This window comes from Toxotes jaculatrix, chromosome 11 (assembly GCF_017976425.1).
Source record: "Toxotes jaculatrix isolate fToxJac2 chromosome 11, fToxJac2.pri, whole genome shotgun sequence".
Taxonomy (NCBI): Eukaryota; Metazoa; Chordata; class Actinopteri; family Toxotidae; genus Toxotes; species Toxotes jaculatrix.
The window spans coordinates 18,222,929-18,243,149 of NC_054404.1; the positions used below are offsets into that span (position 1 = coordinate 18,222,929).

At 42.3% G+C, this 20,221-nt stretch overlaps 1 protein-coding gene across 5 annotated transcripts in view; it reads left to right on the forward strand.

Annotated features, from left to right (window-relative positions):
* Window positions 1-20,221, forward strand: part of ablim1a (actin binding LIM protein 1a) — a 37,658-nt gene that overhangs the window by 3,764 nt on the left and 13,673 nt on the right. For 2 of the 5 annotated variants that reach the window (XM_041050228.1, XM_041050230.1), the window contains exons 1-4: window positions 6,958-7,116; window positions 14,753-14,890; window positions 17,655-17,838; window positions 18,535-18,644. In XM_041050228.1, the coding sequence (XP_040906162.1) occupies window positions 7,095-7,116; window positions 14,753-14,890; window positions 17,655-17,838; window positions 18,535-18,644 (454 nt within the window). In that variant the 5' untranslated portion in view covers window positions 6,958-7,094. Of the gene's footprint in view, window positions 1-6,957; window positions 7,117-14,752; window positions 14,891-17,654; window positions 17,839-18,534; window positions 18,645-20,221 lie in introns of those variants that run through there. The other 3 variants (XM_041050231.1, XM_041050233.1, XM_041050229.1) reach the window with 3 other exon arrangements.

Genomic DNA, 20,221 nt, shown 5'->3' on the forward strand with positions numbered 1-20,221 from the left:
AAAAAATCACCTCCTGCTTCGGACTAGATGGTAAGACAGGGGAAACATAAAGAGCACGGGGGTGTGTGTTTATGTGTGTGTGTTTCTTCTAGCGTGGAGCAGGATGAAGGAAAGGCAGAGGCTGTGAAAGCATTTGGGATGTATTTTGTGTGCGATGCTAATTTGTCTGTGCGCAGGGGCAGCAGTCTTGTTTTACGAGCATGTATGTGTTGATTTTCGACTGTGTGGGTAGTTGTGTCAGAGCTACCACAGAGTGGATGGATGACAACTGGAGGGCAGAGCCTCACTGCAGCAGAATAGCATGTCCTTAGGTACTCTCAGGTCCATGTGTCTGCATGTGTGTAGCTATGAGTGTACGTCTTCTAGCTTATGCCTCACTGTCACACTTTATCCTCTCTCTGGATTGAAACTCGAATGAGAATTAAAGTGTGCTTGTAACTGGAGCCTGAATTTAGTCAAATCAGTTAAGTACTGCATTGATGTATAATAGTAAACTCAGGCAGCCGAGCTCCTGCTCCTGTATCTGTGCCCTCTCTCAGACAAAGAGGAAATTCATTAAATCTGAAGTGCAGGCCAAGCCCGACATCTCCAGACAAAAAAAAGGATATTTTGTGCTTTGTCATTGTCTGCTGTGCTTTTCATCATGTCACGCGTACCTCAAGGAGTCATTTCATGTGGTGGGAGAAAGTAGATAGCTGTGATTAGCCTTATCTTTTTGATGAATATTAGATGTCATGGAGGGGTTTTTGAGTTATTAATCTGTGTGTGTGTATGCAAGAGCTAGTACTGTCTTTGCATTGCCATTTTTTGTGTTTTCACAAACCCCTAATGTTTTCGGTTGTTTAAAAACATATCAGTGCACTGTGGGTTTATGTTTTTTGTGTGGCGTTTGCTCAGATTCTTCCTCTTAACTTTTCACATATCTAAGGCAGGTGAATACATCTTTAACTCAAGAAAGAGTGCCTCTAAAAATTCAGTGGCTAGATGTCGATTATATGGATTTGGCTTGTTAAGAAGATATTCTGGAAGGTCTTGCAGAAACAAGTCCATCCCGACATTAGATGCTTTGAAGATTAAAAACTCAGAACATGTCTTCTTACTAAGTTACATATTCCAAAATCCTTTTGCTTTATCCAGAGATTTTACCGGATCATGGAGAGCGACTGCTGGCATTTCCACCCCCGTGCTGATGCAGTTACACTATCTTTTATTTTGAAGGATCCTGCTGATAATTAACAGTGTGTTTGTGCATTGTTGGCTGATGGAATGACCTTGCTGGTTACTGACCTTGCAAAGGACTGGCAGACTTCCAAGGCAGTCTACTCTGAAAGTATATCTTGGATCGCTGAGATGCTGCACACTGATGATGGTAACGATGATGATGCTTTATTGACAGACACGTCTGAAATTTTTCTTGTGTCATAGCAGCTCCATTTGCAACTTGATATTAAAAGACAAAACAAATACTTAAGTCCCTTCAGCGTACATTTGAGCTGGGCTTAAATCCCATATTTAATGTTAGGATTGCATGAGAGAGCGCCAGTTACTCAGTCTAACGTTATTATATCATGGGACTCTGTATCTCTGGTTTGATGGTAACAGTTTGTAATCACTGTTCAGGCCATGGTGTGGGTCAGAGATGATGTTGTTGGCCAACCTTAATATGTTACAGGCTGATTCATAGAGTTTCTTAAGGGGTTGGCCTGCAGTCTCTGATCAGATTCGTATTTGGTGAAACAGTTTTGACTTTAAAGTAGTGGAGAAACACATTTCATGAGAAAATCTGCTTGATTTTTATAGTGCGGTTATCTATAGGAACTATATGAGAGTCAGATGGTGGACCAAATACAGTCTCTGTACCTGAATCCACTTTAATGCAAATTACATTTCACACAAAACCATACTTTGTGAACATAATGGAATCTAGATGCATCTAAAACAATTTCTCAGAAAAGATCTGGTCATTTGTTCTCACCTACTCTGATGTGAAGTTTAGCACTCTGAAAACAAGGTGTGACAGTCTCAGATTTATTCAGCGGATGATATTCGACAATGGTGAGGATGCACATGAGTCACATCAGGTATATAGACCCCCACCGTACACTGGGCCAGCCTGATGAAGAGCTACCTAACCCCACCCAGAAGATAATTATAGGCTCGACGTCAGCCCTAAGCTGCTTAAGGCACCAGGCTGGTTGTGCTGAAGACACTCACAGTGTAAGCTCCTTTCCATGTGTCTCACTCTGCTCTACCTGCAGAAGAGTGCTTTGTCATACCTGCTGCCTCCTGTTTGGCGTCTTCACCTCAGGGTGGACATCAGCAGTCCACTTCTTACATCTGCTGCCCATCTGAGGTGGCAGGTGGAGGGATCCTAACAGGAAGAGTTTTCACTGAAGTCCTCACTGGATACTGATACATGATTTAATGATGAGCTGCTATGAAGTTGCCCGTCAAGCTCTGACTCCTTTGTTTCTGTTTTGTGCCACTGTGAACACTCCTCATTTCTTCAATTCCAAATACAGCTGGATTTTAGAGCTGGTCTGATCTCGATCCTGGCTGACGTCTACTTGCTGTGCTTCACCCTTCTCTGTGGGACGGTTGAAGGGGAGCAGGACACCATGCCCACTCTGCCCAATCTCAACAGCCTGGGCAAGCTGTGCAGCTCCAGCCGCAGTCACAGTGTCGACCGCGTCCGGGTGAAACGCAAGAGCTCGGTCAAGCGCATGTCCATCATCGAGGATGGGCATGTGGCTGAGGTCCTGTACCTCATTCCCAAACAGTACATGGAGCAGCTGCCCTACCTCAACCCGAATGACTATTACCTAAGTGAGAGGCTGAATGATGTCGCTACAGGTAGGACAGGAGAAAAAATGTATCTAGATCTATGTGAAACATTTATTCACCCATCTTCCATTACAGCCATCCGTTCTAGCTGTGGCTATTAACTTTAATTTCAGTCAGCTTTAGTGATGATTGTTTAATCAATGAGTAATAAAAACTGGCCATTAAAATGGGGAAAAAAGTTTTGCATGGCTTTAATGCAAGTACACTGTTCTATTTTTAGACACCTTTAATTGAAGTTACATTTAATTGCATTATTTCTTTCCCTTTCCCTCTCTTCTTCTTTTTCCCCTTCTTTCTGCCCCAGTCAAATGTTAATACCATGAGAGGCTGTTGTTTTAATCCTGTGTTGCGGTTCGGCTGATTTGCTTTGCCTTTTGTTTGCGAATAAGGTGTCTGAAAGTGAATTGATTAGATGTTGCTCAGAGATTACTTGATTTTAATTGGATGACAGTGTGTGATTACACTTGGTGAGGCTTTTTGCATTTGACCTGTGCGTATGTGTGAAAGCTCCTGTGCACAAATGACACAAACATAACTCCCGTAACGCCAAAAAGTCCTACTACAAATGTTGAAAAAGTCAGGACATTAATCACCATCCTCTACATAGTTATATAATGCAAACCCGTATGCAAGGGCAGACCTGCTGCGTTTTGCCAAGCAACAGTACACGAGGAAGCGACTTGGTGGCTTACATCAGGATTACAACATGGGCATGAGGACAAATCGAGATTTCCAGACCTTATGTATTCTCTGACTGCATGCCAGACGCAGTGGTAAAATCATCATTGCATGGGACTTAGTTGTTTGCAAATACCGCAGACACCAACAGCTCCTTCTGTTTTAGAACTGAGGTTTGATTTTGACTTGTAGCCCTGGTCGAAGGAAGGTTTGTCTCTGCAAACTGACCCTGGATCAAAGATCACAGGAGTCAAGGCTTATGGTGGCCACTTCATTTCCTCAGTGACAGCTAAAATCAATCAAACAGTGACAGTGACAGTCAATAGCTTCTTATATTCAGTGAGCTCTGCAGAGGCCAAGTCTGGGTCATTTGACTGATACTTTAGATTTTTTGGACATGACAAAGACCCAGTATCTGAAAAAAAGGGTTCTCAAGTGAGTTTGGAAGACTTTCAAACTCACAAAGACACAATAGTGAATATTTTATTGACCCTTTTCTTAAACCTCTTTAGTGTTGAGACACCAACCACAACAAACCTGAAACATTGTGCTCACTGTTTCCATACTGTAAACAATGCCACATAAATTTAGCACAGGGCTTTTGAATATGAGTGGCTGTGGAGGTTTGAAGTCAAACCACATTTCTGTGTATTCAGGGTAGCTAAAAAAACAGGAATGTTAATGTACCATGGGTGAAATACACTTTGAAGAAGTGAACCTGGTTGCACAGGATTGCTGTTCAAAAGGTTCTCACTGTTTTGTAACCCATTTTAAAATAGAAGCAAGCTGGTGAAGTGCTTGTCATTATCCAGACACTGAAAGGCAGGTCTGCTTATCCTCCAAAAAAGTTGAGACGTTCACCCTGGTTATTAGTATTTTCTTACTGCCAAGCTGTGCGTCTGTCGGATTTGTGAAAATCTGCAAATCGTCATCCAGTGCATGGGGTGTCTTGACATGTATGTTCTTTGTGCATTTGTGTGTGTGTGTGTGTGTGTGTAGTGTGTAGTCTGGCATCCTACAATCCTAATTTTAACCAATGGGCTGAGCAGTGTATCCACTTAAACCACTGTTGTTCACTGTAAATGTTACCTTCTGCATTATAATGTCAGTCTTGCTTCAGTACCCAGAGCAATAGTCTATAGCTGTAGATCAAATGATTTTTATCACTGTCTGTGAAACGCACATGCCGTATGATGACAGAGCTTAGTCTGCACTGATGTGAGTGAGGGCTGTGCAGTCTGTAGTTCCCAGGTCAGGTTATTAATGGACAGTCAGACATGGATCATCCATAGGTGAGCCAAATACAGTAGAAACCTTTCATCCATGGATAATAGGCTTTGCTGCTCAGGAATTGCTCTTGGCAAGCCTTATGTGGCATGAATGTCCTACAGAGATTATTAAAAGAGGCAAAATGATAATAGGTCCATTACACCCAGTAACAGAACATCCTTGTGCGGCATTTAGCAGTTTGTAGCCACACTGTAAAACTCCAATTTTCTTTTTTTGACCAGCCAACATTTGGGAAACTGGTCTTTCTTTTTTAAACCACTCAAATCTTTAGTCATCACAGACTCATTACATATTTCCCTCCCTTCACAATAAAAAAGGGTGGAGTGCTAGAGAAACGTCCGCTAACTATTTTTACCGTTTGCCTCACTGGCATGTCTCCATCGCCTGATGAGAAGAAAACGCCCCTGTGGAAACGGATGCACGTTGATGGGTATCCAGCAGGTGGCACAGTTGACACTGCAGTGAATGAATGCATTCTGAATGCATAATGGGCTGCCTGCATCAGCAATTATAGAGGTGGTGCTGATGCAAAACTATTCCTCCCCCTCAGCCATAAAAAAAAAAAAAGATACAGTGAGGCTCCAGCATGGGACACATGGATCACTGAACTGAGTGTGTGGTCACTAATACTTGCTGGTGTGACATGGTTGAGTTATCTCTGAAATCATATTTTCTTTAGCTCACACACTGAAGTGTCTATAAACACTGGATTGGTCAATATTATTTGACAAAGATATATAAAAAAAAGGAGCTTTATTACCCCATTGTACTGTGGAACATTGTACCAGTAAATTAGTCAGAGCTGAGTGGAAATAATGTTTGGAAATAATTCCATGAATTTAATATATGTGGGGAGCAGATGGATGAGTTTTAGCATATAAGCAGTCCGATTATATTCATGTAGGCATAACACTTCGTGGTATCCTAAAACAGTGAGATGTTCCAAGCAACAAAATAAACAAAGCAACAAAGTGTTTTTGTCAGTTTCCCCACAGATTTGCATTCATTTTTCATGCTGCAAATATTATTCTAAACTCTGTTAAGCTTTTTTTAACGATGGAAGTATATGAGTAAGTTCTCCGAAGCAGAGTAGACAAGGGTCATCATGTCTTTCGTGGTCATGTCAGTGGCGTATGATATAAGAGCTGGTGTGTTCTCAGGGGTCAGCCAGGACCGTGCTTTCCCGTGCTCTCTGTAATTGGATTCCAGAGGATTCGCTATATTAATACAAAGCTCATGCTAGCAGGAGTGGGATTATTAGCAACTTAGGCTGTCACTCAAGGTGAGCCTGTGCTCTACTCCATAATGATCGGGTCGACAGGATTGATTGGATCGGATTAGATCACCCTTATTTTCTTTCTTAATACCGTCGTTAATATTCTCAAAAAAGTGCTGATCATCACAGCAGCATTTTTTAAGAGTGTGGATAATGTATTTTATGCATTTTTTTTATTGAATTTTAATTATTAATTTTGGTGCCATAACCACCTCCAGTTACTGTCACGAAAGCCCAAAAGAAGTCAGTCTTACTTCCTCCATGGCTTTATGTTTGCTGGTTTTAGGGCTCATGCAGTCCATCCTTTTTTAAAATCTGTCAAATGCACTAATTTTTGTTAAAAGTAACCAGTCTTTCAGCGCAGCAGGCTAATTACTGCACTGGAGAAAGTGACTGATCTCCACCTGCTGACCTGTTGTAGTAATACAAAGTCTTTGTGTTGTGCTTTGAGATGTGTGTTACACAGTGCAGGGATGTGGTAAAGGGTTGTTCCCAGTTTGACTTAAATCGCTGAGCTCTTTATTCATAGAGCAGAGTTTACCTTCATGTACTTAAAGGGCTCTGTATTGAGGATTTGGGGTTTGTGTTTTGGTCAGACAGAGGCAGCAGCAGCAGCAGCCACCTGGTTGCTGCATTGAGGAGGCGGCTGACACAACAGAGGGGCTGAGAAAGGGAACAGGAGGGGAAGAGGGGGGAGGAGGAGGAGGAGGAGTGGGCAGAGGAGGAGGAGGAGGAGGAGAGGGATGGGAGGAAAACAGGCAGTCGGGAGGCAAACCCCACGCTGTAGCGGTGCTTTCAGGAGGAGAGCATACCAGCGCCTACACCTCTCTCTCTGTCTCTCTCTCTGTCTCTCTCTCTCTCTCTCTCTCTCTCTCTCTCTCTCTGTGGTGTCTCGGCTCTCTTTTTTTTGCTCTACAGTCTTGACTATAAAAAGGAACTAGCAGCTCCTCTGTTAACAGTGATCGATTCTCCTAGCCTTTTCTGGTGCAGATTTACCTGGATTCCAATGGTCATGGTCAAAGAAAAAGGTAATCCAGCGGTCGTGGTCAGAGAGAGAGAGAGAGAGAATGTGTGTGTGTGAAGAGTATGTTTCTATGGGATTTGTTTTGCCTGTCGTGTTGTTGACTCTGTGTAGACGTGCAGCATGTCCAGTTGGATTTGCACTGCTGTGTCTGGCTGTTTGAATTAGATTTAGCTTGACTGAATCCACAGTCTCTGTTTTGATTATATTTTGATTTGTTGATATAAGATATAGTCATGGGAATGTGAGCATGGTTTTATTCATATGGGTGTGTGTTGCCTGGGAGAAGCATGACTAATGACAGCATAAACGTGCGTCTTCAACATGATATATTTTCTCTGTCAAAGACTTGAACATGCTACGCCCTTCTCGTTACTCTCTTGAAGCTGATGCTTGGGTTGGAGTCCGCTTAATTTGGCAGCGTCAGGCTTTATGTAAATGTATGTTGGAACAAAGCATCTTGCTTGTTGCATAGGAGCCTGACACCAAATGTAAAATGTTCAGGGCTATAATGTGACAGTTCTGCCTCAAAACAGTGTGGAAGCTGAATAAAAAGGTAACGTGCAGGGAGGAAAAGTGGAGCACTAGTGTAGGGATCCACACTGCGCAGAGCTGTGGACCTGCACTCTCTGTCCCCCTCTCTCTCTCTCTCTCTCTCTCTCTCCCTCTCTCTCCCTCTTGCTCTGTCTGCAGCCGTTGCCATGGCGACCATCTAAAAGGTACACTCCATTGTTGTCAGCTGTGGCCTCATTCATAGTGTCCTGTTAAAAGAAAAAAGATGATTGTTTCCACCTTTAACTAAGGTCACCCAGCTGCGTGGGATGAATTAGGTGTAATTCAGGGGGTATCGGTCAGGAGATATTAACATTCCCAGCAATTTAGCGGGGTATGTGAGGTTGACCATTGTTTGTCGGTATGACTCACAGCAAGTGGCAACGTAGACACAATTTTCTATAAAATTAAAGAAATAAATCTTCGGTTCAAAATCACTCAAAAGAGAAGTAAAGGGAATAATTCTCTGCTCCTGAGTAAAAGAACAAATACTTGATTGAAATTAAAATGAAGTTGCTTTTATTGTCGGGGGCAGGTGAGGTATAACTTGCTTACTGAATCCATATATATTCCTGAGACTTTATTCACTGTAATGGAAAAGGCAAAGTATTACATCACCTTTCCACTTAGTTCACTGGACTGGAAATGAACATAAAAATCATTAATCACAGTAATAAGTCAGTGTACGTCATCACCAGTATATATTATACTTAAGTTTCCTTAATAGTGTCTCACATTAACCAACTTGATATATTACTGCTGCGTTTCCGTGGATGTTTTATGGGTTAATCTTCCAGCCTGTGTAGACAGAGCTTGTGTTCTATGTGTGGGCATGTGATATTTTTGTGTTTTGTCTGAAAATATTTCGATCACTGAAAAAACACGTTTACAGATTTTTTTTTTACATGAGCATGTAGGCTTGTTTATGTATCTGACAGTGCACTGGTGGCTGGAGGCGGCGTCCAGCTCTGGAGCTGTCCTCTTCATGTGGCTTTGACAGGCCACAAAGAAAAGGCCTTTGCCTTCGAGTCCCCTTGCTGGCAGAACACCCGTAACCTCTGGCTGCCACATGTTCATCTTCCACAATCCCTCTCTGAAAGTTTTCCGTTAGACTTAACCCGCTACCTCGCCTACCGACTCATGGGATTCGTCGGTGGCAGTAGGCTTGTCAGGGTTTATTGTTCACAATGGAGGCTTCTAGTTTTTCATTTTTCTAAACTTAAAGCTGTGGGAATACTTTCGCAACCTAAGATTTCATCATGTATCCTCCAGGGATCTCATCATGCAACCTGTCAGAGACCAGGTGGGCTCTGTGACATCAGGATGCACAGCTGACTAAATACTGAATTAGACTGTATGCTCAGGATGATGAATCATAATCAAAGGATTGCAGTGTTAGCGTTTTGACTGCGTGCAGGCGGTTGTCCTATTTTCAAAAGCCAAGAATACCCTTGAAATAGTTTGTAATTTATTGGGGTCATGTGTACCCAAGGCAGTCTGATCTTTTTTACCTTCACATACACGTTTCTCAGATTTGTGCACATTTCTACATCTACTTGATTCATTGATGCACTTTCTCACGTTGTCTGCATCAAATTGCGTAAGAAGCCCTGCTGACCGCGCTCAGTGAAATTAGATCACCGTCATCGCATGTACGTCGCCTGCTTCGTGCGAAGAAAAAACACAAATTCCCAGAACTCTCTGTATTCACAGTCTGAACATTTCCCTTTGACTTGAAAGTCCAGTGTCATGTGCCTCTGTAGCTGCCTCCCGTGATTTTGCAGAGTGCTGCAGACAAACTGCAGTGGTGCCTCATCTTTGAAGCTTGCCAGTGTCTACCCCCTGAAAGAGGAGCTGAACCCTTTCACAGACATCAATGCAACACACACTCTCATAGACACACACTGTTTGTACAGCTGGCACACAGGACCAGAATATACAGATGAGATAAGTGGTCGACCGGGGGAGAGACAGCCACTGACCTAAAATATACAGGCTAAAACAACATGGGAGACGTGAGAATCACATGAAAGACACACAGACTGTAGCCATACATTGTGCCAGTCAACAAACATCCTCTCTGTCTGGCATCAATCGGTTTGATTATCACAGGAAATACGACACAGGAGTGTAGGGCCGTAATGGGCTGTCATTCAGAGGCAAAGAGCCAAAGCCTTCATCAGCTCCACTTCTACAAACACAATACCTTCTGCAGTTCATGAAGCCACCATTGTCTCCTCTCAGATAAGTGGCTGGACTGGAAGTCTCTTTCTCTCTCTCTCTATCAGCAAATTATTCTTATTGTGTACCTGCCCAGCAACAAACGGTCCGCACTGTGGCGTTCAACCATTTAGAGCAGATCATTATTCCAAACCCAGGTCCCTGAGGAGTAGTATTCAAGGTTGGGGGGCCTGGTGAAGGCCAATAGAGTTCCCCCCTGCAATTTGTGCCCGTGTTTGAAGTGCTTTGTCTGGGACGCTGGTGGTGGGGCACAGGGATGGGGAGGTGGTGAATACAGCTATACATATTCATGGAGGGGAGGGTTAAGAGCTTCTTGTTATGTCTGGGTGATGAAGAGCTCCAAATACCCTCCCCCCCCGAACACACATGCACACACACACACTCGTCAGATCAGGCTTTGGGATTTCATGGTGGGCATATTTAGTGCCCTTTGATATTCCAAACTGAATGGGTTGGATAGATATGGAGCAAGTGTGTGTGTGTGTGTGTGTGTCTTTGTGCTTTGTTGCCAATGAAGCATACACATCTGGAGCCAAAAGTATTGGCATGGACACCAGGCGTTGAGATGAAGTCTTTTACCTCTCTTCATCTATCCCTCTGTCTATCTTTGTCGCACACACTCATGCACATGCACGCCTACTGTACAGACAACACACACACAGGCACACACACACTCCTTTGGGGCTGCTATCTGTCTGTACTAGAAACTCTTCTGTCTGTGGATCTTATGGCAACAAAGGCAGCGAGCGACTGAATATTTTATTAGATCTTTTCATCTCTCATCTATTGTTTAATTGAATTCCCTTTCTCCCAGTTCATTTCAAAACTGCTACTATGGTTATACATTCTTCTGGGTTCATGGTAGGAAATGAAGTCTGAAGCTTCCTCAGCAAATCCCGCACTCTCTGTCAATAACCCTACTCTATTGTTATTTACCAGTGAGGCCGGGGCACGTGTGACGGGAAAGTCTGTCCTCAGGGGATTCAAGATGGCCTTCTTCACTTCCCTCCAGAGTATCATCTGCAGCCTTTATTATTGCCAACGCAGCTAGGCTCTGCTTAAATGGGTGGGGGGTGTGGGTGGGATGTAGGGGTGGAGAGAGCAGCCCCCTTTCCTTTGCGCCTGGCTTTGGGATGCTCTGCTGGTTATTGTTCCCTCAGCGCCATGGTTGTGTGTGTGTGTGTGTGTGTGTGTGTGTGTGTGTGTGTGTGTGTGTTCATTGTGTGTTTAGGCTCATATCAGTCACTTTATCCCCTGGTGATGAGGCAGGACAGATCACTCTGTCAGCACAGCCAACACATCCAGCCCAGGATGAGGAATGTGAGCAGCAGTCGGAAAAATTGTACTACTGTATATTTCACAGTACGTTGCTCTGTGCTGACGTTGCTTCATGTACCACATGCTTACTTATTTATGGTGTTATATAATATATACATTCAAGCAAAACAAGCGCCATTTGCTACAAGAACCCCTAAAGACTTGCTAATAGATTTATTTCAAATCCATCTTATTGAAGTAAAATTGCTTGAAGTCATGCTTTTGTAGACATAGAGTCAGTCAAGTGTGGAGCCCTGCAAAACATTTGGAAGAGGTCTCGCTAACGGGTTTTATGACCAAACAAATCCTTTAAATGGTTCAATCTGAATCCTTTCAGAAAATTAAACAGCCCTTTTTATGTTGGCTTCTTCATTTTTTATGAAACACCATGTGCAGTACCCATCTTGGCTTGATTTTGCCACAGCCTCATTCCCCCTGTGCAGCCACTGCTGAGGCAAACATAGTTCTTTGCAGTGGAAGAAGCAGGGTTAAGCTGGAAAAACACATAGTGCTCACAGATTCCCATCCAAACCTCAGTCCCTGATCCTCTGTGGATGGGATTCAAACATCTGTCTTGGATTTTTGTCAACCTGTTATGACGTTAGCAGTGTTGACTTTTCCGTCCTGGGTCGTCCCCACTGACAACACTCTATGAAATTTTAAAAATAGTAAGTCAGCAAGAGAAACAGGCTCAAAGAGAGATTGTTGGCATCATGACAATGAAAAATGTATATGTATTTATGTCTATGTGAAAGCTGCTCTTATTATAAGCTTGGATAAAATGGCTATGTGTAAGTAATGTGCAAGGTTTGTCTCATAGTGACAAACCCACAGAATATTAGATATGTCCCTCAGGTGGAGACCAGAACAGAGTGAATACTGGACTTAGATTGACCAAGTCACCGGAAACTAGACAGGGACAGGCAAAACTGACATTACTGAAAAAAGTGAAACTATAGTATGTCTCAAACAAGTTAAACTATCTAAACTATATCCAGTTTATTACAACTTGTTCTGTAGTGTTGCCCATCGTTGCTCTCAGTAATTATAACAGTGTACTCACCACCAGAGGATGACCAACCTTAATTAGAAGAGAAAACAACAACCAAAAGTAAAATCATTGAACAATTATTACCCAGACTGTCCATTGTACACATCTATGGCAGTTTACAGACTGAACTGATGTTTCAGCTTTGATTTTTCTTATTTATAGTTGTGTGCAATGATGGATCATTGCTGACATTTCAGGTGTTCTCACTCTCAGTTTCACCTCCAAATAAAGAGGTTTAAGATAATCTGGCTAAACTGCTTTGTTTACGACACGTCTGATCATCTGACTGTTCATTTCCTGCCCTGTCACACTTTGTTGTAGTGATGTCTGTGTTCTCAGATCTCAGCACTTAGTCTAATGACTACAGCGTTATAATAACCAATAGAAATGATGACCAAAACAATGAAAACCAGACCCACATTTTTGATAAACTGGAATTTTCCTTTCAGACGTTCCAGCGTGTGTGTGTGTGAGGCTTAAAATGGCTCGTTAGATTGGATATTTTTGCAGTGTGCAGTTACCCAGATGGCCTGTGTTTTTCTATGGAGGTGCAATGTCACACACAGAGCTGCTGAGACTCAGTTCACTGTCACAGTAGTCTGGTTCACCCAGTGATGACTCATTGCCCTGCTGAGTGTAATCACATCAGAGACACCACAGAGACAGATACTCACACCCCCCCAGCTCCCACCCCTTCCCCTGCCCCTCGAACCCACGTTCTTTCCAGCCTCCCTCCTGCTATCCTGTCTTCTTCTTCCACTGTTTTTCACCATCTCACCCTTCTCTGAGTTTCTGTGAATTGTATCTGTAAGAACTAGCATAGGACATCTCAGACTGCCCCTAGAGGATGAATCAAAGAGTGTTGAAGTCTCATTAAAACAAAAAAAAAAAAAAGTTCTGAAGACTGGGCTCTGTTTCTGATTTGATTCTGCTGCAATTAAACCATCTCACAGTATCAGACACAGAAGTGCAACATAGAAGTGGGATGCGAGCTAGGCCAAGTCATCAATAATCCAGAGTAATGTCTTTCTTTAGCAGACCATCGATTGGTCATAATGCTATTTCTGTTCCTTTGGTGGTGTCTTATTTTAGCCCTGCAGACTAATGATTCAGTGCAGAGCAGAAAGAGCAAAGATCCTTTCATGTGTATTCTTTGTGTGTGTGTGTGTATGTGTGCATGTTTGTGTGTCTTTGTTTGAAAAGCAGACAGAAAGAAGAAATGAGAGGATGAGAGAAAGAGGCTGCCTTGCTCGTTAAAGCTCCTGGATGTGAAATAATCTGCTGGTTTCAGAACGGCTGATAAGCTGTGTGCAGTGCGGCACTGCAGCAGTATTTACGCCCCATACAGTGGTGGTGGATTAATGTCTGTCTATGTCAGTGATGCCCAAACTTTTAACTGAGGAGGGCCAAAGACTGACATAGATCTACATACAGTATGGGATACTGCCTGTTTGGAGATAAAGCCAGTTGATAATAGCTTCTCTGTATTATATAATTATGATGGCTGTCAAAATACCTCACATTAAGAAAGTGATGTCTAAATCTTTATTTAGATTAAACGCTAAGCATGTTAGTGAAAATCAGAGTACTTTTAAACTTGTCTGTAAGTTGTTCCACTACTTTGGGTCAGACTGAAATATCTCAACTACTACTACTACATGTGGTTTGGTACAGACACTGGTGGTCTGTAGAGGATGAACTCTGTAGTGGTTTTGTTGATCCTCTGACTTTTCCTCTAGCACCACCAGAAGGTCCAAGTTTTCATTTATCCAGGAAAATTTCTCAACATCTACCTTATGGATTGGCACAAATCCTTTGACAAAAGTTCCCAGATGATGGATCCTGCTGACATTGGTCATGTTTGGGTCGTTTTAGTCAATGTCTTTGATAGCATGGGACAGAAGTTGATCTCAAGCTGTGTTTAACACTTCACTTCACTTCACTTCACTTCACTTTACTTTTTAAACATGGCTAAAAGGTGAGATGACGACTGGGAGCATTCGCCAAACACTGACAGTAAATGGCCCACAACTGTAAATGCTAAATGCTAAGTTTTCCTTTGAAGCTAAAAGTACAGTAAACTCAATAGTGAAGCAGATTTCATCAATATGGATTTAGTGTGCCATTTACCCAGCCCTGCTCCCGTCAGCATTTTGACTCTGCTTCCTCCAGTGATCAAGACAGACTATATTTAGGCTGTGGCTCTCTAGAGAGCATATCTGGGCCGTGAACCCCAAGTTGTGCTGTCCTTCTCGATGTTGTTCTGTTCCTTTGCCCTGACAGGCTCTCAGCAATTGGTCTTCACCTCTGGTGTTTGTTTGATGCTGCAGATTGGGATCCTCGTGCAGAACATGTCATCAGATAAATACAACTTTAAAAATAAGCAGTGTTACAAAAATTGCACTGACTACCACATCCAGCGACCACAATGACTCATCAACATTACACTTCAGTAGTAATGCTAATGTCTCCTCTGTTGCAGTGGCTCATGCGCAGGACACACACCACCACTCCACAGAGAAGCCCCTGATTCAGTGCTACAAGTGCGGGGAGCCATGTAAGGGTGAGGTGCTGCGGGTGCAGAACAAGCACTTCCACCTCAAGTGCTTCACTTGTAAAGGTATGGTACTACACAGCTGCTGATTAATAAAAATAATAATACAACAATAACCTTTTTCAAGAATTTAAGTAAAAATACTTCTTTGTATTTGGTAATTGAGAATTTTATGTAATTAAATACATGTTAATGGGTTTCACTAGTGTTTACTGTTTGTGAATTAGCTCAGCCTTACTCTCTACACGATCACCCTAATATTAGGATCAAAAAGACCAGTCTTTTGTAAATGAGTAAACGTGTTTACAATTTAAAAATGATCCCTCGGACAGCTTGGACATGTATTTTTTTCTGAATAGGAGAAGGAGAATGTGGGAGTTGTGTGAAAATTGGCAGCTAAGGTGTGAAGTTTTAAAATTCATTGCTAATTTGATACTGTCACAATAGTAGGACATTTGTTTCCTTTCATTCAGTACGTGCTGTCTAATAAACAACAGCTGTGTTTTGTAAAATGTGATTCTCCTCAGTGATGTATGTACTGGTGAAGTATGATAGTTCACAGATTATAGAGGAGCCTGATGATCTTAAAGTAAAAAGACCAAAGTGCAAGTGAACAAATTGTTCTTTTTCCGTGACTGACTCAAAAAGCATCCCAATCACCCAGCTGGATTGAAACAGTACAAGTCCCTAAAGGCCACATCATCCTTTCAGTCCTCCTCTAACAAGGGGGGATACATGGTGGCATGACTCATCTTCACTTCTCAGACCTACATACTTCAGTCAAATACTATCCACACTGCTATGACAAGTGACAGTGCAAATCCTTCTGCGTTTAGCCCTATTACTGATGGATTTCTGGCATTGTGGCATGATTACAATGTAGACGCCCACGTGCGACCATACAGTCCCACTGTTGTAGGCTGAACCTGCCCTGCTGAAGCCCTTGTAGTTAATCTGTGACTGAAGCACTGTTATAGAGTTAGCTTATTTGACCAAGGGCCCAAAATAACACAAGCAAACACTGAGATTAGTACCTAATTCTGTTCTTTATAAGTGGATATATATTCCTTTAGAGTCAGTGACTAGAGTCAGTGGTGATGAAAGTATTTTTGTGTGTGTGTGTGTGATATTAGGACAGCTTTAATAGACAAAAGACACACTGTCCTAGTCCTTGCTCTAAATATATGTGTGCGGTTGTCAGTCTCCAGCCTTTGAGAGGACTAATAATTACTGTCTGCTGTGGTCATGCCAGGTTGACTGGGCTTATTGACACTCAGTGGCTATTAACAGATACTATCCCTTGGCAGGCAAATCCCAAATAGCCTCTTTTTTGCATGTGTTCATCTCATTCCATGAAATGCACAAAAGCAAAAACCTTTCAGTTTCCCCAAATTCACTTTCAGTTCAATCTCACAATTTGACCCTACTAAATTTCCAAAAAGGCATTTAATGTAATGGCATGCATCTGTTGAAAAGCCAAGGTGATTTGACATCACAGTCAAAGGCCACCATATCTCCACTGCTGGTTTTCTCTTGACTCAGTTAGCTTACAAGCTAATCTCATCATCCCTGAGCCCTAATACAATTAAATCTGGTTCTTTCCCTCGCTCGCTCCCATTCATCCGCAGGATTTAGCGTGGCCCATTGCATAAGAATGATTAGGTGCAGTTATCTCAAACATCAAAATGTTTTCCCTCTTAGCTATGGTGTTTTCAATAGGCTATTAAATTCTCAGGCTCACTCTGGGGTGCTGGAATGGTGGGCTGCATGGCACATGTGATCAGAAAAATCAAAAGGAAGTAAAGACTATTACTAATGTATTATTTTTCTGCTAGTGCAATGACTGATGTCTATTTGATGAAAGTTTTATAAGAGGCAACTAGAGGTTTCTAGAATAAGATATAATTACATTCTCAAGAGCTACAGGATGGATTGCTGTGACATTTTGTACAGACATTCATGGTGCCCAGAAGATGAATCATAATCCTAATAATTTTGGTGATCCCCTGACTTTTCTTCTAGTGCCACCGTGAGGTTGGCATTTGTGGTTTAAGTGAAATGTCTCTTCAATTATTGGATGGACTGTCATGAAATTTGATGTAGAAATTCATCTTAACTAGTAACTTTCCATGTAACACCATCATTAGGTCCAAATTTTGATTTGACAATACTTACTTATCCTACCGTCTAGATAATCTTTCATATGATTAATAGTAAAACCCAATAAAAAAGTCACACCACCACTGAAACATAGCAAACTCTCAATTGTTCCCTAATTTGTATTTCTGCCTTTGTCAGCCTTTCATGTTTGTCTAGATGACAAGGTTATGTTTGAATGGAAGGAAGCTTGTTAGAGACTGACAATGTAGTATGGAACATGTTATCTTCAGAAGCAGATTAAGGCAATTTCCTGGGTTAGACAATTGTAGAATTGTTATGCATTGAATGTTCTCCCTCCACACCGACAATGAAAAGACCTTGCTGTAGAAGTGCTGATTAATTGACACAGGCCTTCAATATAAAGTTTTTCAGTGGGAGAAGGTTCAAGATTTTCTTTCTTGTGACTGAGATGAAAGGATTTTATGTTGTACTTCACATCGTAACACACTGAGCTTTTAAAATGTATTTTTCACTGATTTTTTTTTTTAGTCAGCATCCATTTCATGCATTCATTGAGCCTCTCAGGATTACACAGACTAGCAAGTCTTAACAAAGCCATTGATGCGTGGAGGAGCTGGGTGGCTTGATGGTTGGATGCTTTATGTGTTATATGGGCAGAGGACTAAATGACCTGACTTGCAAAGTGCCAATGTGTGTGTGTCCGGTACAGTGTGTGGCTGTGACCTCGCCCAGGGGGGCTTCTTCATGAAGAATGGAGAGTATCTGTGCACGCTGGACTACCAACGCATGCATGGCACCCGATGCAATGGCTGTGGGGACTTTGTGGAGGGGGAAGTGGTCACTGCCCTGGGCAAGACCTACCACCCCGCCTGCTTCGTCTGCACCATCTGCAAGTAAGACATCCTGTCTTTTCATGTCATGATTATTTACTGATAAATCACAAATCGACCCAGTTACCCAACTACTTTGTGATTTTTAAAAATATTATAATTACATTGCAAAACAGACATTGTTGTCATGAGCTCTGACGCAGTGATTTTATCTGTAGGTTTGGACAAAGTTTAGGCTTTAAAAGAGAGAAAACAGGGATCCGCCATGTAAAGAAGATGGCAAAGTGCTGGAGGTCAATAATAAATTAATAGGAACATTTGACAGGAAACAGAGCTTGGGTTTATCTCAGTCTTAAATGAAGCCTTATCTGTGGCCAAATTTGATCTGAGGTTTCTCATTGTTTTCCATTATATCTGCTGATTCTGACCAAAGTCACCAGGAGTGCTTCTCTTTAGACCTACTTGCATCTTACTTTCTTGCATTTGTGTGTGACTTTTCAATACAGCAATAATGTTGCAGCCAAAGTTGGCGGGAATACCAGTAGACAGTGTCCAGTACCAGGCTGTGTGTCACATTTGTGTCATCTGACTAAATGGCCTCCTCAGGCAGACAGAGCTGATACACGTCCACATCATCGGGCCCTGTCATCTTAAGCCCCATCAGACAACCTGCAAGCCACAGCTAATAAACTCTTACAGTTACCACGGGGCCGTAGCTCATGTCTTGTTGACTGATTGTTGATGTCACCCCACTTGCAGACGACCGTTCCCTGCTGGGGACAGGGTGACCTTTAACGGGAAGGACTGTCTCTGTCAGTATTGTGTCGAGCCCATGTCTCCAGGACCAAAGGACATCCTGGGCTCTAGCAGTAAGTAGCCATAAACTAATAAGCATGTGTGCCCGGAGGACTGCACATGAAGGGATTTGCTTTAACGTGATGTTATTTTAGCTTCCACACAGAAGTTTACAGTAGAATTAAAAGGGAAAGTGCATTAACTGAAGAAATTATAAGTTTTACAACGACAAAAAGTCTGGAGAGTTGAGCTGTTTAGGAGTGAATCATGCATGACATTTAATGTAACTGTTGATCAGTCATTTTTACTGTGATATTTGTGCTGTGAAGAATCATTTCAGGTCCACATCAGTCATCTTGTCCACACATTTTTAGCATAAATTTAACTGAACACCAACCAAAATGTTCAAATCTGTCCAAAACATGAAAAACTCGAGAGAAAAAAAAAAAAGGAATTGTGAACTGCTTACTTGGCACTGGCCCTTTGGTGTGGCCAGTAAATACTCACACTGTATTGACTGAACGTATTTCAAACCCATAAAACTTTAGTTTAACTTTCTGTGGAGATCCAAAAGTGTCCAGGTACCAAATGTGTCTGGCTGAATTTCTTTCAAGGGGAAATGTGATGTACAAGACATCCAGAATATTTCCATTTTAGAGATTGGTGTAGTTAGTTTTAAAAATTGAACATTTTGGCCTTATGTGCTTTCTTTCTGAGAGTTAGCTGAGCAGACCGACACCAGTGGTATCAATCTTCTCCTTTAATACTCTGCAAGATAGCGAACAAGGATATTTCTCAAATTGTCAAAATATTCCTTTAACGTGAAAATAAAGGAGGAAAAAATCAGTTAAGTAATGTTAAACCTTTTGTAGCTGGTACCACTCAACAGTTCCACATAACAATAAAGTAAACCAGAAAACTGAGGAGCTCTGCTGCAACCCAGTTATGCTTGAAGACTGAAAGCTGGAGGGGTATCCTTCAGGGAGTTCTTCCACCTTTCTTCTCTTCTTCTCTGTAAAGGCAGCCTCGTGTTCGACCAGCCATGTTCCTTTATGAATAACACCAAGACAGGCCTTACTAAATAATGCATGGCCATGCATTTCCTTTCCTCTGGAACAGAGAACGTGCAGCCCTCAAACCCCTCCTCTTCCAACTCCTCTCAACCGCCCTGTTTCTCTTGCCTCTCTTCCTCTTCCTGTTCTTTCTCTTTCACCCTCTCTCTCTCTCTCTCACCCCCACTGGTCTCTCTGTTGGCGTTTGAAGAGCTTTTAGACAAGGTCACCTATAAATAAGGCATGCTGATTCTCCTCACGTCACCATCGCATCCTCGTTATGCCTTACATAGTCCCTGTCCCCTGTGGTTGCAGTGGGCTCTGTGTTGCTTTCATCCTCTATTCATTAAAGAAGAGATGACAAGAAGATTGTTCGTTTTGAAACCAACCTATTACACTTTTAGAGCCTCGGGATCCTGCTTGGATATGGATGGAGCTTTTAGAGCCATTCACAGAGAGATGTGGATGATAGAAAGAGGCAGCTGTCAGAACACTGCTTGTTACCCTCTATCACCATCTAGTGTCTTGGGTCAGAACTGACAAGATGTCTCATTCTTGACCGGCATGGAATAATTTACCCGCTGGTTTTTGCTGTGAGG